At 49.2% G+C, this 26,164-nt stretch overlaps 1 protein-coding gene and 1 long non-coding RNA gene across 5 annotated transcripts in view; one reads left to right on the forward strand and one right to left on the reverse strand.

Annotated features, from left to right (window-relative positions):
- Positions 1-1,016: 1,016 nt before the first annotated feature.
- Positions 1,017-12,236, reverse strand: LOC111772430 (uncharacterized). Its single transcript, XR_002806298.2, has 3 exons — positions 12,100-12,236; positions 3,420-3,520; positions 1,017-1,149 (listed from the first exon to the last, which is right to left on the reverse strand). It is a non-coding gene; the product is annotated as an uncharacterized lncRNA (long non-coding RNA).
- CAPZB (capping actin protein of muscle Z-line subunit beta) overlaps positions 10,791-26,164 on the forward strand; it is a 133,986-nt gene continuing 118,612 nt past the window's right edge. The window contains exon 1 of one of the 4 annotated variants that reach the window (XM_023635607.2): positions 10,791-11,299. In XM_023635607.2, the coding sequence (XP_023491375.1) occupies positions 11,297-11,299 (3 nt within the window). In that variant the 5' untranslated portion in view covers positions 10,791-11,296. Of the gene's footprint in view, positions 11,300-11,428; positions 12,562-26,164 lie in introns of those variants that run through there. The other 3 variants (XM_070260824.1, XM_001501750.7, XM_005607396.4) reach the window with 3 other exon arrangements.

The following is a 26,164-nucleotide window of genomic DNA, read 5'->3' on the forward strand; positions in this document are numbered from 1 at the left end:
CATGGGACCTACACATATTTAGCAACCGTGGGTTTCTGCCTATTTGGAGTTTAAGGTCAAAGATATACCAGGCTGACATAACCAGATATGAAACACATGGACAACACAATAAGACCGGCAAATGTATTTACAAAATATCAAGAATCATTTGATATTTGGTAAGAACCCTGAAGATTGTGGGGGGCAGGGGAGGGGGGTCATCCATAAAAACAAATGGCATATTATATGCCACCAGTTTACTGCTTATCTTATTTAAATCTCACAGCAACTGTATGTGGTAGGTGTCATACCCCCATTTTACAGAAGTAGAAACTAGGATATGGATGTTCAGTCACCTGCCCTTCTAACATTGCAGGGAGAAAGAAGATGCATTTATTCAGCTAGGGGAGGCATAGAGCCCAGTTTCTGGCTGGGATGGTTGACCTAGGAAGGAAAGAGTTGATGGAGAAGGAAGACCTGTGCATTTATGGCAAGGTCCCAAAAGTCTTTTACCAAACTGGTAAACATTTAGATTGCTAGCTGGAAAAAATGATAATAGTGTTAACTACCCTTCTTTGAGCACCTGGGGATGATGTTGACACAAAAATGGGGATTACAGGGTGTCATTATATTCAACCCCATTGGCTTGTGGGGAGTGGTGGAAGTTCTCCAGTAATTTATAGCACAAATGTGCCAGAGAGTAAATTACATAGAACCGTTGAGTCTATCATCATCATCATCACTCAAAACATCTAAACACCTCTTTGTTTGGGGCAGTGTGAGGAGTGAAGAGAGCACTGGCTTTGGGATCAGACAGACTTCCATTCAAATCCTGGCTCATCATCCATGTAGCCATGTGATTTTCGTCCAGACTCATGGCTCTACCTTGAGATATCTGTGGAACCGTCACACGTTTATGGAAATCCTGCTTAAACTGATCATCCCAGACATTTTCTGGAAGCCATCACAGGGAGCTCTTTAGAGCTGTGTTAGTCAGGATAACGCCAGCTGCTGAAACAAAGAACATTCATTCTTAGTGGCTTACTACAATAAAGGTTTATTCTCTTCCCGAGGCACAGGCTCACTGGATGTTTTCAGTGGACTGTCCTGGAAGGGGATTCAGGCTTCCTCCATCTTGGATTCTCCCTTGGATCTTCTGCATTCATCTGACTGATGAACAAAGAGAGGATGGTGCAGGTCGCAAGGGACATTTTACAGCCGTGCCTGGAGGTGGCACATGTCACTTCTCCTACATACTATTGGTCAAAACCCAGCCACAAGACCACAACCTAACTCATAGGAGGCTGGGAAATATAGACTATGTGTCCAGGAAGAGGAAATGGAAAAGGTGAACATGTAGCTTGTCAGTAGCAATCACAGGTGGTGTGGGGAAGAGAATGAATGGTCATCCAGGTAAAGCCCAACAGAAATGCAATGGTAGTTGTCCAGGCAACGGTGCCCGACAGAAAGAAATCTTTGGCAATCAGAGTTTTCTTGACATGTACAGGTTTTAAACTGGGCCAGACCTTACAGGATCTTAGATCAAGTATGTGTGATCTTGTCTGGCAGTTTTTAAGCTGTCAAACAGGCAGCATCAATGAATATTAGAAATGGGCTCCATCACTACCGGCATTGCTCTGGGCCTCTTTGGTGAATCTCCCTGACCCATTGTGCCCTCCACTTTCCCTCTTTGCATTTTGCTTCCCGTCTCTCTACCTTTAGACTTGGTGATTCATTTTCCCCATGAACAGTCACTTTACCTGCTGGACCAGATAGTCACCATCACTTCCAAGGCTTTGACCTCTGCTTTCCTTTTTGGCAAAGATCTGGAGTATTTCTGACTACAATGACATTGACTGCCTTAGATAAATAGGCCACCAGGCCTAGCCTTATTCTGGGAGCTAACAGTCTCAATAAAGGTCCTCTTCTGCCATGCACTCCGTTGGTTCATTTGAATAAAAAATAAAGTTGATATTTGTGTTTATTTATTTAGAAAGGTCAAAACTTATGTAGTGGAATGACATTTTCTTTCAAAAAATTTTAAAGTCCTGTGTGAGTTTAAATAGTGTTTTACATGACTCAGAAATCGTGGTATCTTTGGAAAAGCAGAATTTTCTTCTGTTAATCAAATATAATTTATCAATTAAAGAAATTTTTTTTCTATCTAAGAAACCTTTGCCTACCCAATGTTGTGGAGATTTTCTCTCACGTCTTCTTCTAGAAGTTTTATAGTTTTCACTTTCATGTTTAGGTCTATGATCCATTTGGAGTTAGTGTTTATAAATGGTATGAGGTAAGGGTCAAGATTCATTTTTTTCTAAATGGATCTTCAGTTGTTCCAGGACCATTTATTGAAAACACTTTTCTTTCCCCACTGAATTACATTGGCACCTTTGCCAAGAATTATTTGACCGCACACGTGGGGGTCTATTTTTGGACTATTCTGTTCCATTGATCTATGTGTCTATCCTTACACCAACGCCACATTGTTTTGATTTCTGCAGTTTTATAGTAAGTCTTAAAATCAGGTAGCGTAGGTCCTCTAACTTTTTTCTTCCTCTCTCAAGATTCTAAGATCATTGCATTTCCACATATGTTTTAAAATCAGCTTGTCAAAAAAAAATCTTGCTAGGATTTTGAATCGCGTTGCATTGAATAGAAAGATCATTTGGGGGAGAATGGACATCCTAACAATATTGAACAATCCATGAACAGAATACACCTATTTATTGAGATCTTTAATTTCTCTCAGCAATGTTTTCTAGTTTTCAGAGTACATGAGACCTGCACATTTCTTATTAAGTGTATTCTGAAATGTTTTATGCTTTTTGAGGTTACTGTAAATGGATTTTTAAATATTTTCTAATTGTTCGTTGCTCTGATCTTTCATTCCAGCCTTTCAGTAAACTGGTCTCTCAGTTCTGCCACTTTTTTCTGCTCCCACGTCAGTTCTGCGTCTGGTTTGGTTTCACTTAGAACAGTGCAATGTTGGATTGGAATGAGGGATGAGAGCTCGGGAGGAATTGACGGTGACCCAGGTTTGCATCCTGGATGACTTTGCTTGGAGTTTCCTTGGCTCACGACTCGCCAGGCTTCATTCATAGAGTACCCTATCTTAGGTGCTATGCTAATTGCCAGTGATATGACTCACAGGCCCTGCCTCCAGGAGCACAGAGAGCAGTAGGGGCAAATTACAAGTGAAAAGGTGATTTATAAGGCGTACTAAGTATAGAGTTTCCTTGGGAACATAGAGCGGGAGGCCCCATTGTCAGAGAACACTACTTGGAGGAGGAGGTGACAATTCATCTGAGTCTGAAGGGTCAGCCTTAGACACATTGTGGAGGCCATCCAAAGCTTGGTGGGCGGCTGGCCGGCCAGCTTCATAAACTAAACATGAATTCTCCCAAACATGCATATCAAAACTCCAACAGCTGGCTCACATGTGAGAGGCCTTTCTGTAACTCTGAGCAAGACCCCACAGATGGTCAGGATACAAATGCTTCTGGCCCAGCAGAAAGCAGTTGTGAGTTCTCCCAGGTACCTATTAGAAAAGCAAAAACAAGAGCCCTGAGATGATGGTGTCTAACCTCAGACTGAAGTATCCTCTTGGCACTCAAGACGTTGGGGATGTATTAAAAAGTGGGTTGCTAGTGGTCTGTCTACCTCCCCTCTTCTTGCTACATGTTCTTTCAGGATGCTGAGGCATGGAAAAAGTTGATATAAGCTGTCTAGCCAAGGCTGCCTCCTCTACAAACCACACAGTGTTCTGTCTTCAAAGGAAATCAGCATATTTTTTTTTTGGCCTGTACTCAGTCCTCCTTAGGGTTCCAATGACCAGAAATTTCTGAGACCAGAAAGGAGCCTGTGTCATTCATTTACATGAGCTTACCCAGAATGCATGCCCGTAGCAATCATCTGGTTTTTGTTTTTCTACTCTTCAGCATCCCTTTCTCCTTCTTTTGGTAATAGTACCCTGATTTCCCCCTATTATTAGGGAAACAGTTCCCCTCCCCCATTATCAGGTCCCCATCCCTCTCTGCTCCGGGGGTGGGCTCCTGACTGAGGCCTGCTGGTAACTGAAGCCATGAGCATGGACGAGATTGTCTAAGAAGAGAGAACAAAGTAAGAGGAGAGAGCCCGCAACTTAGCCTCAAGAAACCCCATCATTTAGTGGTTGTATAGAAGAGAATGAGTCTGCAGAAGACAGGGAGAAGGGGCAGTCACAGAGCTAGGCTTAAGACCAGGAGAGTCATGTGATGTCACGGAAGCCAGTGGAAGAAGGGTACTTCAAGGAGGAGGAAAGAGCCAACAGTGTCAAATGCTACTGGGAAATCAAAGGAGATGAGGATTGACAAACAGCCATGTGGTTTTAACACAGAGGTATGGGTGACCTTAGGGTCATTTCAGTGGAGGAGTGACGGAATAGAATGGGAAGTCAGGAAGCGGGGAGAGGAAATACTGACAATTTTGTAGTTGCGAAAGGCAGGAGATGGGATGGTAGGCTAGAGGGAGTGTGGGATTCATGTAGATTTTTTCTTTTTTTTTTTTTATGCAAGATTTAAGACACTTAAGCATGTTTAAAGCCACAGCAATCATCTAGCTGAGAGGGAGCAGTTGAACAATCTGGGGAGAGACGGGATAATTGAAGTGTAAGAACACAGAATCCCCAAGAGGGAATATTGTTTACAGCATTTCCCAAACTTACCTCATGGACCATCCCCCACTTCATGCAGAGTTTATTTTGATTAGTGTTCTGCAGAAAGCACTGTAGCCCAAATTGAGTCAAGAGCCCATCCCCAAACTAATTAGCCTGGCCAAGGCTGTACTTTAGCTTCAGCCAATCTGGATCTTCTCTGGAGCCAGAGATAGGCTCAGCTACACCCAAACTAAGTACCTGAGAACACGGAATGGATAAGTTGTAGGAAAGAGAGGATATGCATACATGGGACACAGTCCAGAAGGGACCTTTAAACCAGCCGAGTGATGGGGAAGATGGAATTTCCACGTGGTGTTCCTTCCCTCCTGGTCTTCTTGATAACAAAGATCCTTAAATTGAATCCCACTGCAACTTTAGCATATGGAGTTAGAATGTTCAAGGAATATGCTTTAAACCCCTTGTCTGTAGAATTCAGTGCAGCAAGGAGTTAAAAGCTGGCTAATTCTAGGGTTCTCTTGCATCTCCAAAGACACAATGAAACATCTAAAACCACTGTTAGTAATCCCTGAAGATCCCCAATTCAGGAAGCAGGCCCAGGCCTGTTAAATCAGGGGTGATTTAGGAGCTAGGCAATCCCCAGCCCCATGGGATAATTGTGCATTTGTTAACCCAACAGTCCCAACAGCTGTGGGGACTTAAAATTGAAGAGGGAAAGAGAGAAACCACTTGGGCAAACTTCTGGGTAATGCCTACTTTAAAGTGTCCTGTACTAGCTGACGAGCACCACAAAAAATTCAGCATTTAGTGGAAGGCTGTTTCTCTAGGGTCCTCAAGACTGCTTTTTCTTTCCTCAGGTGATGGTACTGTTTAGCTTGTGGCTCCCTTCCACCCTACCTCAATTCAGCAAATACTGCAGGCACCTACTATGTGTAAGTTGCCACACTATATGCGGGTGTGTAGTTGCATTGTCTTTCGCTGTTTACAAAGCACTTTCCTACACATGATCGCAATTTAGTGGTTCTGAGAATAGTCTTTGAGTCAGAAAGACCAAAGTGAGGATGGATTCATCCACTTATCTGTGTGACCTTAGGCAAGTCATTTCCTCTAAGACTCAACGTCCTCTTCTATAAAATGGTAATAATAGGGGGGCTGGCCTGGTGGCACAGCGGTTAAGTGCACACGTTCTGCTTTGGCGGCCAGGGGTTCGCTGGTTCAGATCCCAGGGGCAGACATGGCACCACTTGGCAAGCCATGCTATGGTAGGCATCCCATGTATAAAGTAGAGGAAGATGGGCACGGATGTTAGCTCAGGGCTAGTCTTCCTCAGCAAAAAGAGGAGGATTGGCCTCAGATGTTAGCTCAGGGCTGATCTGCCTCAAAAAAAAAAAAAAAAAAGGTAATAATAGAAGATCCTAGCTCAAAAGACTGTCGGGAAGAATAATAAGATAATACAGGAAAATTGTTTAGCATATAGTAAGCACTCAATTGAAAGTTGCCATTACTTTATTATTCATTCTTTGTCCACTTATTTACACAATAATCCTATGATGTTGATATTGTCTTATTTCACAGACCTTCACTGAGCAGCTATTATGTTCTAGGTGCTGAAGACCCATAGTGACCAAAAGAGCGTTTAGATACAAAAGAGAATGCAGTCCTCAGAAAAGGAAGAGGAGCCACCAAAGGGGACTCAGAGGACATCTGAGCACTGAGAGAAAGTGCTATCATGAAAGCCAAGAGAGGCGCATCAGAGAGGAGAGTGGCCAACTGTAGCAAACACCGAGAGGTCAGCAGTAAGATGAAGCCCCGAAGGGATCATTGGCTTCTGAAACATGGAGTTTCCAGATCGACAGGTGGAGGCAGGAGCCTGACCCAGACTGATCTGAGGAGAAATTGGAGTTGATGTGCAAACAGCAACTGCAGAGAACTCACAAAGTTTTGACGTGAAGGGGAGCAAAAAAATGAGGGAGGTGGCTGGACGGAGATGTGGGATCAAGGCGATTTTTGTTGTTCAAACTTTGTTTTTAGGATACGGGATACTGGGGCACGTTATCTTAAGCAGGTGGGAATGATCTGGTATAGAAGGAGAAACTGATGACTAAGGAGAGAGGGGTCCAGGTACAGGCAAGGGGGTTGGCTCTAATAGGTGCGCAAACCCTTCATTCAAAAGCGGGGAGGGCAGAGAACATGGGCAAGGTGCAGTGGTTGGTAGATGGACAAGAGGGTTCATATCTGATGGATTCTATCATCTCTGTGAAGTATGAGGCAAGCTCATCTGTTTAGAGTGAAGGATGAGAAGGGGTTAAGGGAGGAAGAAGATTGAAAAATCATCATTGTAGAGTGTGAGGAATTGAAAACAGCAGCAAAATATAGTAGGATTGATAGGCAGAATTGAGGGCTGATTTAAAATTTGTGGACATCAACATAAAGTGACAACAGTCACTGTAAATTTCCCAGCAATACAGGCAGAGAGTAGAGGAATAGCTGGCTTAATGAGGGTTGGGAAAGTTATAAGAAAAGAGGGTGTCAGAGGGGTTATGGGTTTTTGTCAGGAAGAGAGTATAATGCTCATTACTAAGCTGGTAAGGAGAGAAGCGAGCCCGAGAAGGAAGATAAGTGTGGAAATCTGGCAGGTCCAAAGTCTGCAAGTCTTGACGAGGTTGAAGAAATGCTTGTGTGTGATACTGTAGTAAGGAGGTTAAAGTCAGATTAAGATCTTTGTGATTGCATTTTCTGAGATAGTGCAATTATTGGTGTGAGCAAGTCCTGGGTAAAACCATGGGAGTGGGTGCCTGGGGACAGGGGAAGAGAAAACTCATTGGCAAGGAAGAAATCAGTAAGTGAGGGGTCAGTAAGATTTCTCATGAATTACACTAATGGATGCTAAAGTCATAAAGGTACAGGCGGGGAGATGGAGTCAGTTCCTGAGAGCAAAAAGGAGGGGTGGCAGGTGGAAAAATATGATAGTATGAAGTTGAAGGGGGTTGAATTTTTGAAAGAGGAGAAATAGGACTAAAAATATTTATGGTGCCTGTCTGTCTACCCACAGCCCCTCATAGGCAGCCATGTTTAATGCCACATGCCACCATGCTCATAGCAATAGTTGGCTGGTCAAGGGGTGCGATCTGACCTAGGGGCAGCCAATCTGTGGACTGGCCAGTGACCTATCCGATGAGCTGTCAGCATTAAAAGATGAGATGGGTCAGTTGGATTCTGTCTTGGGGTCTGAACTATGAAACACAAAAAGAATTTGCCAGTTAATAGAGCAAGCAGATGCAGAGAATAAAGAGGGGGCAAAGACCACCAGGATGGATCCCACACAAGCTGAAATGTTAAAGGAATCCTGCTATAAGCAGGCTGAGGATGCCAGACAGGAAAGGAAGAATGTAGCAGGTGCACCAAAGAAGCAGAAATGGGGCTGCATGAGAGAGATGGACCAGCCTGTCCCTGAGTTCTGGATTCATTCCTGAGTCCTCTTATGATGAGGTAACAACTTTCAAAGGCTTTTGAGCAGGGAAGCAAGGTGATCAGACCTGAGGTTATGCGTTTGGGCTCTGGTCCCAGACAGCTTGGTTTTGAACTCATTAGCTATGTGATCTCGGGCAAGTTACCTAACCCCTCTGTGCCTCAGCTCCCTTGTCTGTAAAATGGGAATACTAGTACTGACCTCATAGGGTTGTAATGAGGATTAAACAAGAAAACGTAAGCAATGCATTTTGAACAAGGCTCCCTTTCAATATTACTTTCAAGTAAACAATTCAAGCGTCCCTTCTTTCACAAAACTTTCCCCCATGCCCTTAACCCTCGGCTTCCCAGAGGGACGCTGCCTTCTCATGGTCCTCTTCCTCCCTCCCAGGTCACCTCTCAGTCTCCTTGCTGGTTCCTCTTTATCTTCTTGACCTCTTCTGTCTACATTCACCTCCTAAGTGAGCTCACCTAGATGTTTTGTGCTTTTAAGCATCTTAAAATATCATTTATTAGCTGACAGTTCTCATAAATTTATCACCAGCTCCAACTTCCTCCCCAGCTCCTGATTTCCATATCCAATTACTTATTTGACATCTCCATTCAAATCTGCAAAAGGCATCTCAAGCATAACTTGCCCCAAAATGACTCTTATCCCCTGACCCCTAAAAACAACAACAACACACACACCTGCTCCTCCTACACAATCTTCCACAGATCAATAAATGGTTAAATCCTTCGAGCATTGATCAAGCTAAAAATCTGAGCATCATCCTTGACTCCTTTCTTCTTCTCATGCCCACCAGCAACCCATCAGCAAATATGCAGAATATGACCTCTTCTTACCACCTCCAATGCTACTATCCTGGTGGAAGCTACCTTCATCTCTTGGCTGTGTGACCTTGGGCTTATCTATTTAGGCCTCTGTTCTGAGAATTAAATGAGTTATTATTTGTAAAGTGCTTAACAGTGTTTATCACATGGGAAGCCCCTTAAAAGCGCTTGCTAGCTAAAGAAAAAATGCCTTGAATACAGAGATAGCTTTCTAACCGCCCTAGTCCCCCTACAGTCCATTCAGAACACAGCAGCCTCCCGATCCTTTCAAAGCGCAGGCCAGAGCCTGTCCCTGCTCTGCACTTCTCGATCCCAGCTCCCACTGCTCTCCTCTTGCTCAATTTGGGCCAGCCACCTCTGTCTCCCTGTTCCATGAACACACCAGGGACTGTCCCCATCCCGTTTTGGCCCTTGCTCTTCCTTGTGCGTCTGCTGTCCACATGGCCTGCTCCCTCCCTCTGATCAAATGTTACTTTCTAAGTTAGGCCTTCTCGGGCCACCCTCCAAAACACAGCCCCACTTTGCTAACCTGCCAGCCCATTCCTCCACATCTCTAATTACCACCTGACACTATATTTACTTAGTAGCTGATTGTCTCCCCTCCAACATTCAAGCTCTGCAACACCATGGGCTGTCTGGTTCACTGCTATATCTCTAGAGCCTAGAACAGTGCTTGGTACACAGTAGGTGCTCAATAAATACTTACCAACTGAAAGAATTCCTAAGTGCCACTCTCTTCTCTGAATTCCTGTAACATAGGTCTGAATCATTCCTGTGGGATTAACCTTTATCACTTTTTACGTCACTGGCACCTTTTAGTTGACTACCAACTCCCTGAGGACAGGGGCCTAGAACATGGCCTCGTTTGTGGTAATAATTCCTGTCATTTGCACAAGACTTCACAGTTTAGTCCTCTAACACTTGACCTGATTTGATTCTCACAAGAGAAGGGAGCAAGCCAGCGAGGGAGGGCAGGCATTATTAGCAGGACTAGCAATTCAGGACTCCTGCCTTCTAGACCAAGCTCAACAAATATTTGTCGAATGAAGAAAAAAAAGAACTTCTGAGTCACTTTGCGGAGTGAGGCAGCCCCATTGGGCCAATGGGCTGGTTCTCTGCAGCACATCTAAAAACACAACACCTAACATTTACTGAGCCCAGGTTCCTAATCTCTGCCTGTGTGGTTGTCACAGCCATCTGTAGCAGGTAGCTTTGAGGGTATCTTTACGCCTGGTTCATCTCTGTTATTATTATTTTTTTTTTTGAGGAAGATTAGCCCTGACCTAACATCTGCTGCCAATCCTCTCTCTCTTTTTTTTTTAAATAACATAAATTTATTATCTAACAGTTCCAGAGGTCCCAAGACTGACGTGAGTCCACAGGTCGGCTTTCGTTCTGGCCAATCCTCCTCTTTTTGCTGAGGAAGGCTGGTCCTGAGCTAACATCCGTGCCCATCTTCCTTTACTTTATATGTGGGATGCCTACCACAGCATGGTTTGACAAGCCGAGCGTAGGTCTGCACCCAGGATCCCACCCGGCGAACTCCTCGCCGCCCAAGCGGAAGGTGCAAACTTAACCTCTGCGCGCCACCGGCCAGCCCCCTCTGTTATCTTGTGGTGCCTCAAACAAGGCCTGATATACAGTAGGTGCTCAAGAGTGTTGTGGCCCGAGGCTCTTTTTTAGAGATCGGGCTCAGATGCAGCGACTTGCTCCAGTTCCCACAGGCAGCAAGCTACAGCGCTTCTCAGGTTCGCCCCCTCCGCTCTCTCGGGGCTGGGCTGGGCCCGCAGGCCGCTCCAGTTCCGGGTCCGCCGCAGGAGCGAGCGCGTGCACCGGGCGGGGCGGGGCGGGGAGGGACTGACCCCTCCCAGCCCCAGTGCCTTCCGCATCCCCACCGGGAGGCCTGCGGGCACGGTCTCTGAGCTGCAGAGCGGATGGTTGGGTGTGGGTGCGGGGAAAGCCACTCCCGGCCCCGGCCCTGGGCACGGCCCCGGGCCTCCCACCACCCGCCTGCAGCCCGCGACCCCCTGCCGGCCCGCCCACTGCCGGCCGCCGCGCCGCGCCCCGCCCCACAGGCCCCGCCCCCCACTCCCCCGACGGCGCCCCGCCCCCCGCGCCGCGCTCCATACTTGGCGATCGCCGCGGCCCTGCGCGCTCATTGGCCGAAAGCCGGCTGCGTGGGGGGCGGGCCCGGGCCGGGCCGGGGCGGGGAAGGAAGGTGGCGGCGGCCCGGCGCGGGGGGAGGGGGGCGCTGACCCGGATGTTCACTCCTGGGCACCCGGGGAAGTGGAAGCGCCGGGCCCTGCTGCGGGGGGGAGAGCCAGAGACGCCGGGACCGGGACCGCCGCCGCCGCCGCCACCATGGTAAAGGCCCGACGTCCCCCTCCCCCAGCCCGGGGACCCCGCCGGCGCTCGCGTCCCCCTCCGCCCGCCGACCCCCGGCCCGGGAAGGGTGGGTTCCCCGGGTGGGGGAGGGGCGGGGTCCCAGCCCGCAGGTAGACACCATCCCTGGCGGCTGAGGAGGGAGCCGCCGCCAGGGCGGCCTGGGTGGGCACGACCCTGCCTCCCCCTCCCGGCCCCCGCCCTTGGCTCAAGCTGGAGTCCCACTCTCTACTTCTGGGTCCAGGCTAGTCGCCCCCATAGCCCAGGCTAGACCCTTCTGGACCTCTGGTCCATGCCAGGCACCCCCTCCGGGGATCCAGGCTTGGTCCTCCTCGCTCCTTCCCCTGGCCCAGGCTAGAGCCCCTTCGCTGGTCCCTACGGCCCAGGCTAGGCCGTCGTCCCCCCCATTGCCCAGGCTAGTGTCTCCACCCTATGGTCCAGACTAGGCCTCTGTCCGCCCCCCTCCCTTCTCCATGCCTCAGTTTAGACCCCCGTGAACCCCTCCTGCAATGGCCTCAGCCTGGATTCGATTCCCCTCTCTTCCATGCTTCAACCCGAATCTTCTCTTCCCTCCATGGGCTTAAGTCTGGACCTCCCCCTCCTCCGCCCAGGGCCCCTCCTGGCCGTCACCCCTCCTCCACGATCCCCTTGCCTGGACTTCACACCACTCTTAAGGCAGCCTGAGTCAGCCTCGCTCTGTCCCGGGCTTTCCCTCCCTCCAGGGCCCTCTCCCTGTCCTGCCCTCGACCCAGGTGGTCCCCTCCCCGCCACTTAGGGCGAACCTTCTTTGCCGCCTCTGGGAAGCTAGAGGCGCTCTCTAGCCCGGTGGGGGTGGTCCCGGAGGCTGTGCCTTCTCAGGTCTGAGGGTTGCCCTTTCTGGGGAGGCGCCTCGGAGCGAGCGAGGGAAGGGCGGGCATCTGTGTGCCCGGAAGGCAGCGCGGCGCTCTGCGGGGCCTTTCCCGGCCGCCGCCTCCGTGCCGCCAGTGCGGTGCTTGCGGGGCGGCCGGTTTCCTTGGCGCCGGGGCCTGAGTGGGGGCGGAGGGGTGAGGGTGGGGGAGCGGACAGGACAGGGATGAACGCACAATCGCCCTTGTGAGGCCGCAGCCCTTGGGGGGGACCACTAGGCCCCGAGGCCACCATACGGCCAGGATACGATGCAACCCTACAGGCGCAACCTCCCTTTCCCCCTGAACTGTCAGCTCGTGAAGGTTGGAACTGCTGGTTATGGACGTGGCTCGGGTCAGGTGAGCCAGACTCAGAGGGAGACAGCTAGCTTGGAGGGAGAGAGCTAGCTTCGCTCGTGGTGTTTGTTTTGGTAATGAAGGCAGGTGTTCTGACTGGCCTGAGGTTTCCCGTAGGCCCCACACGTGAGCCTGCCCTCCTATCCACCTTGGAACCTTCTGCAGGGCAGGCCAGCACCCACTTTGGAATGACCAGAAGACTTCTGCCTCACACAGCCGGGGAACCTTTGGAGAGTGGACTGACACAGCTCAGGCCTTCCACCTGCTCCTCCACCCAGTGCAGGCAGATGTTTGCATGTGGACTTTGAGCCCCAAAGGATTTTGAGAATCTAAGTTCCTTGTTTAGTGAAGGGATGTTGCTGCTGACCTAGGGTGACTAATTCAGACAGGCCACGTTTTTTCTTGATGCCTTCCTGTATCTTGATTAAAAACACGGCCAGTGCTGTTGTCAGTGCTGTTGGAGAAGTCCGGCAGCTGAGAACGGGCTGCATGGAGGGGGTGGCCCAGCCTCAGGCCTGGGTGGGGAAAGACTTCTCCAGGACAGTTTTGGGTGAGGACTTTAAAAGTGGAGTGAGATTTTGTAAATTTGCTCTCAGGGCAAAAGCAGAGGAGGCCGTGGGGTGGCCAGGTGGGGCTGCTCAAGGAGGTCTGGCGAGGAGGACGTCTTGCCTTGGCCTTGCCTGCCTGATTCTCCAAATATGATGGGAAAATGCCGGCAGTGACCCAGGAGGAGAACGATGACACATGAGGCTTCTCAAGAGTCCTGTTTTGGGGTCTTACTTGGGTAATCTGAAAGGACTGTGGGAGGGGTGGAGGAAAAGGGCTAACATTTCTTGAGGGGCTACTGGGTGCCAGGCACTGTGCTGTGCCCTTCCCTGTGTGAGCTCATTTAATCCACACACAGTGCTTTGAGGTGGTTGCTGTCCCCATTTTATAGGTGAGGAAGCTGAGGCTCTGGGGGTGCAGTAACTTAAGGTGTTGCTCAGTCAGTGGAAGCACAACTGGCAGCCTCTAAACTTGGCACGTTGTGCCAGGCTGTTTCTATGTTGGAAGACATAAAGGACACTGTTCAGAAAACCTAATACACTCATGCGTCACTTAACGATGGGGATGCAGTGTGAGAAATGTGTCGTTAGGCAATTTTGTCGTTGTGCGAACGTCATAGAGTGTCCTTACACAAACCTGAGTGATATGCCTACCACACACCTAGGCTACATGGTACTAATCTTATGGGACCGCCGTCGTCTGCGTGGTCCTTGGTTGACCCAGATGTTGTTATATGGTGTGTGATTGTAATGAGGTACTCAGAGATGGCAAGGGAGGAGCAGCATTTATTGACTACCAATCGTGTGCTGAGTCCTTTGCATAGGGAATCTCGTTAATAGTGAAATGGAGTATGGTGATGCAGACATATTCAGCGTGGGCCAGAACGTGCACTCTTCCGAGGGCAGGGGTTTTTGTCTTGTGTTTCCACGGCTGCGTCCTTGGGGCCCTAGAACAGCACCTGGCACTGAAGGAGGTCGCTCAGAGTGCTCTCTTTTGGGGTGTGTCTGTGTTCATGAACTCAGCCACTTGGATTTCATACTCATTCTCTCAATAACTTGTTGTTAGTATCCCCTAGGCTTATAAGTCATTTCTGACTGCTTATTGTCAAATTTAGCCCCTACTTGAGTACTCCAAGAGACCAGTGTCGACTGTTGGGGTAGGACAGAAGTGGTGGCGTGGGGTTGCATCATAAGAAAATGAATTAAGACCACTGTGGGTTTTATTTTAGGTAGGTTTGATGGTAGAGAAAACAGATCTTAGTTATCCATGGAGGGAAATAGTGGCTTGAGAATCTAAAATGCCCTGGACTTTGGAGTAAATTCCATGATTTTTATTGGCATCAGTTAAGAATGCATAGGCAAATAGAATTTATTTGCTTTCCCTTAGCAGATAATAATCTTAGCACTGTCTATAAGTGCTTTACAGTTTCAAAGCACTTCTCCTTACACTGCTGTAGCTTCCAACTTAGGAGTTATTCTTCTGCCTTAGACTTAGGATTCTGGTGATGATGGTGGGGCTGTAGCTGTGAAGGAACAGGCGAGGCGCCCTCATGAGTTGTCTGTCCAGCTTACAGATGGTTTTGCCTGACAGGAGCTGACGGGAGAAGCCTGTCAAATTGTTACAAGGTGAAACAATGTAGTTGACACTAATGTGTTTTGGCTGGTCTCCTGATGTGGGTGAGATACATAGCTCAGCTCAGAACCCACATGTATATACAGCCCTGTTCGTTTAGACCCCACTGGCCTCTCTTTGGTGGAATTCTTGAAAAAAGTAGCCAAGGATCAATAGCTTGTGATTAAGTAGAGGATAAATCATACGTTTGAAAGCAGATATTCCTATTTATAACTCGGAAGTCCTATACTTTTGTGGGGGAGAGAAGAGGACAGATGACTGATGGCAGAGAGACGTGGTGGCTGGGCAGGTACATTGACCACTGAGACTCCTGCTTCCCAGGCTGGGAAATGCTTACCATTAGCCAAATACAGAGATGCCTTAGAGGGTACCTGGAGCTACGGGGTAACATAAATTCAGTGTGTATTTGTTAGTGCCTTCTCTGTGCTGCTTTATGTACTGAGATGCAGTGGTGAGCAAGGTACACAAGGGTTCTTGCCCTCACCGCTTACATTGTTGAGTGGGGGCATGTCACTTTTAACTAAAGTTTAAGGAGGGAGGGCTCTATTTAATATAACTGCAAGCACATTTGTATGCGATATGGCAGGAGACTTAAGAGAAAGTTGGGGCTTGTGCCAGGCTTCACTCCCACACCTGTCGGAGTGTGCCTGCTCTTGTCCCTGCCATCACCGTGGAACTGAATCGCACTGCATGCACAGTCTGTTCCTTTGCACACCGGCAGCTCTCCCACCCAGGAATATAACCTTGCAGCGCCGCTTGTGGTGCCACGGAAGTTCTGCCCTTTTTACTGGGTAGCTACCGTTGATTGAAGATCTACTGGGATCCAGACACGTGGCTTAGATTCTACCTCATCCCTCGTTCTTCTTACGAGGCACCTGAAGCTGGAGAGGTTGAGTGACTGCTGTGCGTGGCAGGCCTGGCATTCGAATTTGGGTCCACCTGACTCCTGTGCCGGATGCTTAACTGTTTGTCAGAGGCAGTGGGCAGTAGGGCCCGTAAGTACAGGCTCTCGTCCCTGCTTGCAGCAGATCCCACCAGTGAGAGTGGGGTGTGGAAGCCCAGAGGATGCAATTGCAAAATCACCCATGTTAGGATCGGCTGGGGCAATGCCATTTCCAGACCTAATCTTTTACTTGTTTCAGTGTTAGAGTTGGAGACTGAACGTTTATATGGCACCACCCATGTGCCATGCACTCCGCCAGGGGCTTTAGCCCACTGGATCCTCCTCACGACAGCCCGACCAGGAAGTTCAGCCTTAGGAGGGAGGCAGCATAGTGTAAGTTAGGATTTAGGAACCAGGCTGCCTTGGGATAATAACAGTAGCTCTTCATAAGGCTGTTAGGAGATTAAATGAGATAATACGTGTCAAGTGCCTCAAACAGCATCTGGCACAGAATTATATAAATACTAGCTATTATTATTATCGCCATTTTACAGATGAGGTTCATAGGGGTGTGTGGTTAGTCTCTCTCCAGCTGCTAAGTGGAGGAACTGAGTTTTCTGACTCAAGAGCTAGGCCAGTTTCCATCCTCACTGCCTGCTGAAGGCTATTTGAAGTCTGCTTGGCTTTGGGCTGTGCCTTGAATGAAGAGCTTCCCTAATAGAGCTTGAGGCTGGACTTCACGCAGAACACGAGGCCCCCTGTGCAGTGTGCTCGGCACACCGCATGGCCCGAGGCTGTAATCTCAGCTCTGGATGCCTTGTCTGTGCTCGGTGGAGCCCCTGAAGAACTGAGAGTCCTTGCCCTCTTCCAGGCTTGGAAGAAGAGGGGCAGGCCTGGGGCCAGAGTGTGAGCTCCATGAGAGCAGGGACCTTGTCTCTCTGGTTCCCGCTAACCACCCCACACCTTGCACTGGCTGCCTGGCACTTAATGGGCGCTTCGTAAACACTGAGTGAGTGCGTGGTAAGAGCTGAGAGGGGCTGCCTTTTGTTTGCTGCCTGCTCTACAGAACATGGAGCTGGGAGTTGCGCAGGTCTGGGTTGGAGTGCTGTCTCTGCCACTCAGTATGTGACCTTAAGTAAGCATCTATCTAATCTTCCTCGGCCCCAGTATCTTGACCTGTACCATAAGGATGACGTTTTACAGGGATGCCAGGAGAAAGAAATGGAATTTCTGATGTCCTTAATCCAGGGCTTGGCACACAGTAAGTAGTAGCTTTGATTACTATTTGTCTTATTCTGCACACTGCAGAGTAAGGAACACAAACAGAAGCCATATCCCTGTCCTCTAATCTAGAAGGGGAGGCAGAATGCGTCTCAAAGGTTAAGTATAGCAGGAAGGAAGTAGTATAGAAAAGGCTTAACAAGGGCTGTAAGTCTGCCCATCCCTGCATGCTTGGCTTGCATTCTGCCACCTGCACAGCCCTGCAGACCACTCCAGCTCACAGGCAGCTTGGGGGCTGGGTGTGAAGTCCCAGGAGCCCTTGCTGGGCAGAGAGGATAGGATGGGGTGCAGTTGAGGAGTGACCACTCCAGGCAGGGGCCTGGAACAAAAGCAAAGCCCAGGAAAGGTCAGCCTTGTGATTTTGGGGACCACCCACAGCGGAGACGGAGCGAGCGCGGTTGCCTCGGTCTCAGGAGTGAGTTGTGGGCACCTGAGTTGCTAAGCTAAGGAGTTTGCATTTGATCGGGGACAGTGTGGAGCCAGTTACATTTTTGACAGGGCAGGTGGAAATTTGAGTAGGCTGGCAGAGTAGGGGTATTTTAGGAAGAGTCATCTGGCGGTGGTGTGCAGGAGGACCTGGACCTGGGAGGTGAAAGAGATGGGAGGGTGGCGTTCACGGGCACCGGCCTGTGGGGTTATGAGGGTCCCGGCCACTGTGCGGCTGTGGGTGTGGAACGGAAGGGGTGGGTGAGAAAGGGTTAGATAGGCAGGCAGAGTGAGATGTGATTTACCACCTCTGGGGCCGAGAGGGACGCTTCTGTCCCCAGAGCTCCCCTGTTGAGGCATTCTGATAGGGTGGCTTATCACTGGCCCAAAAACTATTTCTGGTCACTTTAAATCCTAGATAGCGATGCCTGCAAGGCTTTGATATCCTGTTAACAACTGAACGGGATTTGAGTCTGGTCAGCGCAGTGATCCCGCCGTCCAGCCGGTCTGTGGCTGCTGCGGGCAGCGGGTTCTGCTCACCGAGCACAGCAGGAGGCTCTGGGCACAGAAAAGCCCAAGACCCTCTGTCTGCGAGCGCTGCGGGTGGGGGTGCTGCATGGCGGCTGTGTTACGGACAGAGCTCGTTAGTACCCTCAGCACCCCTGTGAGGCAGGTTCTCGTGTTACCCTCATCACGTGGGCACCAGGCGCCGCTGCCTCGACGGCTTTTTTCCATCGGGTCATTCATCCTGTGGACGCGCTGAGCAGGTCAGATAGACCCCCCCCAGAATATGAGTCTTAAAGTTAAATGAGGAGGCAGCAGGTCAAGCTAAGATTCTGAGTTAGGCCTAAGTGCAGAAGTCGCCTGGCAGAAGTCCATAACATGTGGGCCTGGGGGCTGCTGGCCTTCCCTCCTCCCTGCTTCCTCCTGTCCGCTCCCAGGTATTGCTGACATCTCTGGAAACCTATGAAGAGGAGCCTTCATCTACAACTTTCTAGTAATAAATTTCCAGTCCAGTAGTCCTATTTCTTCCAAGGCAGCAACCCCGGTGGTTACCATCCACCAGCCCCGTGGGGGATTGAGTGAGTTTCTATGTGGAAAGTAGGCTGTGCCTGGCACTGTGTAAGTGCAGCCAGGGTATTGGCCATTATCTGATTATTTTAGCACTATGGATGGTTGACAGGTAGTGTTTCATTTAACCTCCTGGCTATCTTGGAAGGCATGTGGTAGCCCCCTGTTCTGCTGAGACCCCCAGCAGTAGAGTCCCTTGCTGGCAGTCTTAAGGGCTTACAGCCCTGTGTTTTCTTGCTGCAAAGTTCTTACCACGCTGCAGTTTGCAAGCAGTCGATACCACTGCCTCAGACCCTGCACTTCTCCACCTACTGCTTAAGCTGCCCTGTGAAGCTTCCTGTTCTCACACTGAGCTCAGAGGCCCCCTGTGAGTTAGGATCTGCGCCTAAACCATTATGTTATGTAGCGTTGTTCAGGCTTACTGTCTCAGAGTTTTCTATAAGAAGATTCAGGTAGAGGACTCATTGCATTTACCAAGTGAGATATCTTTAATTAAAAATATTAAGGTTGTGAAAAGATGCTTTTGCATGTACTCCATCTGCTGGGTTAAGTGACTAGCAAGCAGCCTCCCATTGGAAGTGAGCATTTCCTGGTGGTACCAAATGCCCTCTTCCCTTCCCGTCGTAGCTGTGATTGGTAGATGGAGAGTTCCGGTCACCATCTGCTGTTGCTACTCAAGGCTTCTCCATTAGGAGGCTTTGGTCATGGTGGGCTCTCTCTGGTTTCATGTGCACGAGCTTCCTGCATGCAGTTTTGTGCTCAGAAACTGACGAGAGGAAGTTTTATCCACCACACACTCCTAGTGAAAAGTCTCATTTTAGGGCAGTGTGGCCACTGAAGGAGCTGCTCTTGAATTTCTCTGTCTCATCTGTGGCTTTGCTTTTATCTGTCCTTTGCTTCTCTGCTGAGCACAGCTTGCCTGTGACCTCCTGGTCACTGTGTGCTTCCTGGGGCTGGATGTGGACCTGTCACTGAGGAACACAGACCCTGACTTAGCAGTGGCCGGGCTCGGCCGCTTAAGGTGCTGTGCTCTGTTGCGAATGCCCGGTGTGTACTGTCCTGGCTTCCTTGTGTATCCTCCTCCAGACAGCTCCCGTCTTGAAATCTCTTTCAGCCAGTGGGGTGCGGACCCCTGGTAGTCCTGAGCTTTGAGGCCTCTGACTTGGTCTTGAGGGCCTGTGGGGCAGGCATTGGAGGTACTCTGAGGTGGCAGTCTTCATTCCATAGGTTGTTAAGTATTCGCTCCTGGGTCCTCTGTTAGTCACAACAGTCGCAGCTTGCTTGTGCTGGTGTCTCGGCTGGATGCCCACAGTCACTCTCATTCGCTCAACCACCACCCTAGGAGGCCCGTTTCCTCATCTTGCAGATAAGGAAACTAACGCTCAGAAAGGTTTAGCAACTTGCTGAAGGGCCCCCAGCTAGTTAGTGGCAGAGTCAGCGTTCTGACCCAGGTCCATCCCACTCAACACTCGTGCGAACTGCGCTCTGCTGTCCTCCCTCTCACGCACGGACCCACCGGCTGCTTGATTTATAGAGGAGGAGACGGGGCTAGAGCGGTTCAATGGAGGTCCAGCCACGGTGGCTGGAGAAGTCTGGATTTAGGTTAGAAGTGAGAAGGTGTTTTTGGTTCAGGTTGTTGAAATGAAAGCAGGTGGAACTTTCTGAGCTGCAGTCCGTTTTGAGGAGGATACCTGCCGAGCCTTCAGGTGTTGGGTATGTCTCAGCCTGGCCTCACTACGAGTACATCTCAGCATTCTGGGCAGGTTGTTCCTTGCACACATCCTAGTTGTTGTGACTGCCTCTCGTGGATGACGCTTGGTTGACGAAACCTTGTGGGGTTCCCTTGGCTTTTTTCTCTGAAGCCCCGTCCCAGCCCTGGGCACCACATCCAGGGGCAGGTTGCAGGGCTTCTGAGGGAAGAGCATACTGGCCCATTTCAGTAGTTACATGACCTTGAGCAGGTAGAGTTGGTTACCTTCACTGCCTGAAAAGTTCTGTTTCTAATCCTTAGGAGGGAAGATGAATAAGTCCCCCTCTGAGAGATGTGAGAGCCATAGCAGTGTTACACTGTCGCTGGCACACAGACTGTTGTGCCATAGTGTTTGTTGAATGAATGAATGTCTAGGAGGTTCTTAATAAATATAAGTGCCCCTCCTCCTGTTAGGGTGAACCACTTGAAATTGCTGTTTTCTTGGGTGAGAACTAGTGGAATATCAGCATTTCGTGTGGTTCAGTCTAATACAGACCAGACACTAGGGCAGGGTGATTCTAGTGGGAGACTTTCTAACCATATCAAGATCTTCCTTTCTACTTGAGCTCTCGGCCAAACCTGGCTTCTCATGAAATGTCGGTGTTGGGCTCCTGGACAGTTGGTGTCACTTCAGGTGGGAGTGACACGAACGGAAAGAGCTGAGCGAGGTCTGCCTCTGAGATTGAATCAGCACTCTTTAGCTGTTCAGGCCACTCCTGGCATTGAAGACTGTCCGGCCTTGCTGGCAGCGGCGGGATCAGGGCTTGGTGGGGACAGTGATCCTAGTTGCCCTGATGTTTTCTGGTGGCTCTGTACGTGGTGGGCGCTGAGCACTTGGCCCAGAGTCACATGACTGGCCCTCCTTGGAGCTTCTGAAGGATCCCAGGCAGCCTTGATTCCAGAGTCCGGGGGCAGGGAAGGGCAGGTTCTGGAACCAGACTGCCTGGTTTCGGGTCTGAGCCTGCAGACTTGGGCAGCTGCCTCAGTTTCCTTGTCTCGCCATGAAATGATGAGAATGATAGTATGTATTTCTGGTGGATTTTAGGAGGATTAAATGAATAAATAAGTGTAAAGCCAGATACATGGTAACATTATTATTAATGTTAATAGTAACACGATGTTGTTAGCAGTGACACGGACTCTTAGCCTGCTGTTAGAGCCAGGAGACTTCGAATGTGGAAACCCCCTTTGCCTTGTGTTGGAAGGGGTTTGGACTGTGTCAAGGCTTGATCTCGCCGAGGCCTTGCTTCTCCCATAGCTCACTGGAAACCTCTGTCAGTCACGGGCCTGCCGAGCATGCACCTGCCTCCCCATGAACAAGTCGTTTGAAATGGTGCTTTTGTTCCAGGTTATAATAAAAGTCACTCTTCTGGAAAATGGTTTAATTTTTTCTTTCTCCTGGCATGAGTGGCCAACCCTGGAATGCCTGTTCCATGTGGTCCCCAGGGCCTTTCAGGAGAGCAGGGCGTGGTACTAACTGATGATCCTCATCACCCTCCCCCCAACACACATGCGTCCTGTGCTTGCTTTATGATCCGTTTTCTCCTTTTCTGAAGGTGGCAGGTTCTCATAGGTGCTCTCAGCGTCCGCTAACTAATGCTGTGTTTCTGAACTGCCACAGACCTGTGAGACCTCGCTGCCTCGGGGATGGAGTATTTTATTTTAAGGGCATGTGTTTGATATTAAGGCATGTGGAGTGTTGGGGTTTAAGGGTATAAGAAGGAGGCAAGATAAAGGAAAAAGGGGAAGAAAGTGCCACTTGTTGGAAGGCAGCCTGGCATAGGATGGTGGAAGGAGACTCCTGGATCTGCGTCCCACCAGGGCTGCTTAGGAGCTGTGTGAGCTTGAACTAGTTGCTTCCTTTCTCTGGGCCTCAACTGCCTGATCAGTAAAATGGACATAATATCCGCCTCTTCACAGGGTAGTTGAGAGAGTTACATCAGAATGATATCCATGAGGTACTGGAGCTCAGGCCTCATTTGAGGACGCTTAATACAGACTCATTATCTATGGGAATTTCATCATTCATTATGCAAATTAGCACCGTTCCACAGGGAGGAAAATTGGATTGAATCTAAAAATCCCTGTATTAAGGAATGCTGCCCATCTAAGATGCAAGTGTAGGGCTGGCCCCATGGCTGAGTGGTTAAGTTCGTGCGCTCTGCTTCAGTGGCCCAGGGTTTCGCTGGTTCAGATCCTGGGCGTGGACATGGCACTGCTCATTAAGCCATGCTGAGGTGGCGTCCCACATGCCACAACTAGAAGGACCCACAACTAAAAATATACAACTGTGTACCGGGGGGCTTTGGTGAGAAAAAGGAAAAAAAATAAAATCTAAAAAAAAAAAAAAAATAAGATGCAGATGTAATGACCACACTCAGGAGAGGCCCTGACTTTCTGGCTGCCCCAGATGCTTGCTCTTGGGTCGCTGCTTTAAGCCGAGCAGGCCTCTGCACATTTGCTCAGAGGATTGATCACGCAAGGGGACCTGTGCTGGGCCAGCCCCTGTGTGCTGAACGTTGTAGGCACCATCTCATGTAATCTTTGCCGGAGCCCTGTGCATGCCCACATGCTGCAGATGTGGAAATGGAGGCCTGAGAGGTTAAAAGGTATCTTGTACAAGGTCACACAGCTAGTAAGGAGCAGAGGTGGCCTTTAAACTGGTCTTTCTGATTCCAAAACCCAGCCCTCAGTCCACCCTGGAGGCTGGTCCAGGGGTGCCATTTTCATGTGAGAGGAAGGTGCTTTTTGTTGATGGTTCTAACAGGTGTTCTTTAGCACTTTTTAACCCTTTTGCAGCTCAAAGCAGACTATGTGTTAGGTGGCTGCCCCAAGTTTTGCTTTACTGACTTGGAGCCCATCTTAAGAGTGAGAGGAATGAGCTGGCAGTAGGTTCAGTTCTTCATTTAAAAGGGAGCCTCGTTTCCCACGTAGTGACTTCTAACCCATAGTCAGGGTTTGGAATCACTTTTGAGGCCCTGAGTACTGTACAGTCTTTATTCCTCCCTGACGTCTCCTCTTCTCTGTGCACATCCAGGCGGGCTCTGAGAGAATGCAGCATAGTATGGGGATAATAGCTGTCAGTGACCAAGCTAGCATTCAAACTCGGAACCAGCTGACTCCATGCCTGGCTTTGTCACCCCTGCAGCTGGGGCCAGAAATGAGCAGAGAGGCCATATTGGCTGCCTACCTAGATAAATGGTGGTTAACTGGTTAGTCCAACCCCAAGAGGTAAAGCCATACAGAGGCACTGAAAAGTTCCTGACCTCAGGGTGCTTAGAGCACTAGGCTGTGGATGGCAGCCCCTGCCTGCAAGGTGGGCAGGGTCTCCGCGTCCTCAGCTCATGCCAGCCTCTATGCCTTTCCATCTTATTGGGCACGAAGCGATGTTCCTGGGAAACGGGTCCAGTCTTCACATTTCCTTAATCACCTTGATTTCTTCATTCCTTCCTTTCCGTAACTTCCTCCAGAAGCATTTATCTAACGGCCAGCTAGAATTCCCTTGTCCTTTGCCTATCACAAAACTGGCTTTATAAGCCTTGTTCTCACGTTGGTGGACTATGGTCCTTTTTTTTTTTTAAGAATGTTTGGGTTTGAGCTTTTTTTTTAATCGAGGTATAATTGACATACAACATTATATTAGTTTCAAGTGTGCAACATAGTGATGTGGTTTCTCAGCCTGCTGAATTCCAGATGGAGAGCATACAAAAGCATCCTGGGAATTTTCCCCAGGATCCTGCTTTTATTTTGGTTCCACCGTGTCTGGTACATAACAATTGTTGAGGAAGCATTTCTTGAAATAACAGCCGAGAGCTGGTTGCCATGCCCCCAAGGAAGGGCCCTCCCGTCATGTGACTGACTGGCAGAACACAGACGTACAAATAGAGCAGTGGACCTTTGTATGATGAGCTCAGAGTGCTTCCTGAGGCTTGAATCGTACTCCAGCATTCTTGTGAAGCCTTCGATTGACTGATGAAATTCTATGAGTTGAATTTTGTTACATGCAAGAATCCCTAAGGAAAGGGAAAAAATGATTTCCAAGCCTCAGGTGATGGGCTGTGTGCTGGAACAAGTACAGGCAGATTCCAGATCTGCTCAAGCATTCAGCAGGCCCTCAGAGTTAATACGGGAAGGAAGGCAGTAGCGTCTATTGTGACATACTTTACATGCGTTATCCTGTCTAGTTGCCAGAATTCTCCGAAGCATGGGATCCTGTGAATTTAGGACTTTATGTAAATTATGTTATGTAAATTTAGAGACTTTATGTAAATTGCTAATAAGTGGCAGAGCCAGGACTTGAACCCAGCTGCTCTGACTGTAGAGCCTTTGCCCTTAACCGCTGCTGGATCCTGGGGTTTTGCTGCCCACGCAGGGCTTGTGCCTTGTCCAGGCCCCACAGTAAATCACTGGGCACCTGGGACTGGGGTCCTGCGTCTAACACTGAGCCTGGATTCTACGCTGTGGAGTAGGCCGCTGTCTCTTCTGCCACATAAACTTAGGCCCATTTGAAAACTCGTCTTTGAACATGGGAGGGTGGAAAGACCACACTTGCCAGCATGACACTGTGAGAGAGCTTCATGGCAGTTGTTGACCAACGCAGAAAGCCAGCACCTTGAGTTCAAGAAGAAATCCAGGGACAGGTCAGATTCAAACCCAGGTCCCTTCCATGTATAGCTCCTGTTTTGTTGCAGTTACACAGGAGACATGAGTTGCAGTAACAAGACACTGAAGAAAGTGGACGTCCAACAATGGACGTTGAAAAATGTTGGTGCATCAGTACAGTGGCATGTACTGCAGCCGCTGAAATGGGAGATACGAAGACTGTGTAGCAGTGAGGAAGAGGTTTGTGATGGTGTGGAGTAAAATGAAAAGCTGAGCCAGTCTGTCCTGTCCTCAGAGCTCTGTAAAATGTTAGAATACCTACCTCATGGCGCTGTTGCGAGGATTAACTCAATGAACAGTTCATAAGCCCTTGACTGTACTCTCTCTGTCAGAAGCAGTGGATCTCTGTGTCTCTGTTTATCTACACACACACGGATGGATGGATGTAGATACTTTATGTATATATTTTCCCCCTCCCCTCAGTCACTTCCTTAAGGTGAATCCTCAGGAGTGAGATTGTAGGGCTAAAGAGAAGCATTTTTCTCTCCGCTTCTTCCCGGTCACTTTGCTCTAACAAGTGCTGTCTTAGTAGCTTCCACCTCGCTGGCTTTCCTCCAGGGCCCTCTGATTTGACCTCACCCTCCCTGCCTAGCAAGCTTCCTTTCCTCAGTCTGGCTCCCTGTTCTGGCCAAGTCAAGAGAGCGTCTTGCTTTTCTGCAAAAATGTCCTATTCTAGGGTTAGCCTTCATGGTTTTTGGCACATTCATCTCCATATTAGAATCATTAATTCATGTTTCTTTACGTTACCTCATTTTTTAACTTAGATTATTTAGGAGGGAAACTTTGTCATTACTGTAAATGGAAAACCAATATCAATTGCCATAAATGGAAAGTTCACCTTGAAATAAACATATGTAACTTGATATACAAGGTATTCATCTGTGGACCACGTAAAATTGTCTGGTGACCATCAGTGTCTGGCTTATTCCTGAATCTGGGCCTCAGCTTGCGGCATCACCTTCCTTGCCTTCCTCCTTTCTGCCTGTGTCCATCCCACTGACCTTCCAGGGCCTAGCTGTATCCTCTCCTCTGCCCCCAAGCCTTCTCTCACTACCTGAGCCCTCCACATGTGTCTGCCCATCCACCCATCCATCCGTCCATCCAAATAAACAAACATGTAGCAATAGTATGTGTTCTGCTTGGGGGTGCGCCTTAAGAGATACTTTCCCTATCTAAAAGGGGACTGTTCGAGTGGGGGACAGTCTGACTAAAGCGCCTGTAGGATGGAAGATAATCACTGCAAGAGGGGGTATGCAGGTGCGTTGAAGAAGATGGTGTCTGGCTGAGGGGTGTCAAGGCAGGGGCCCCAGGGGAGAGGTGTTCTGTTGGAGCCGAGATGAGAGGACTCATTTGCC

This window comes from Equus caballus, chromosome 2 (assembly GCF_041296265.1).
Source record: "Equus caballus isolate H_3958 breed thoroughbred chromosome 2, TB-T2T, whole genome shotgun sequence".
Classification (NCBI taxonomy): Eukaryota; Metazoa; Chordata; class Mammalia; order Perissodactyla; family Equidae; genus Equus; species Equus caballus.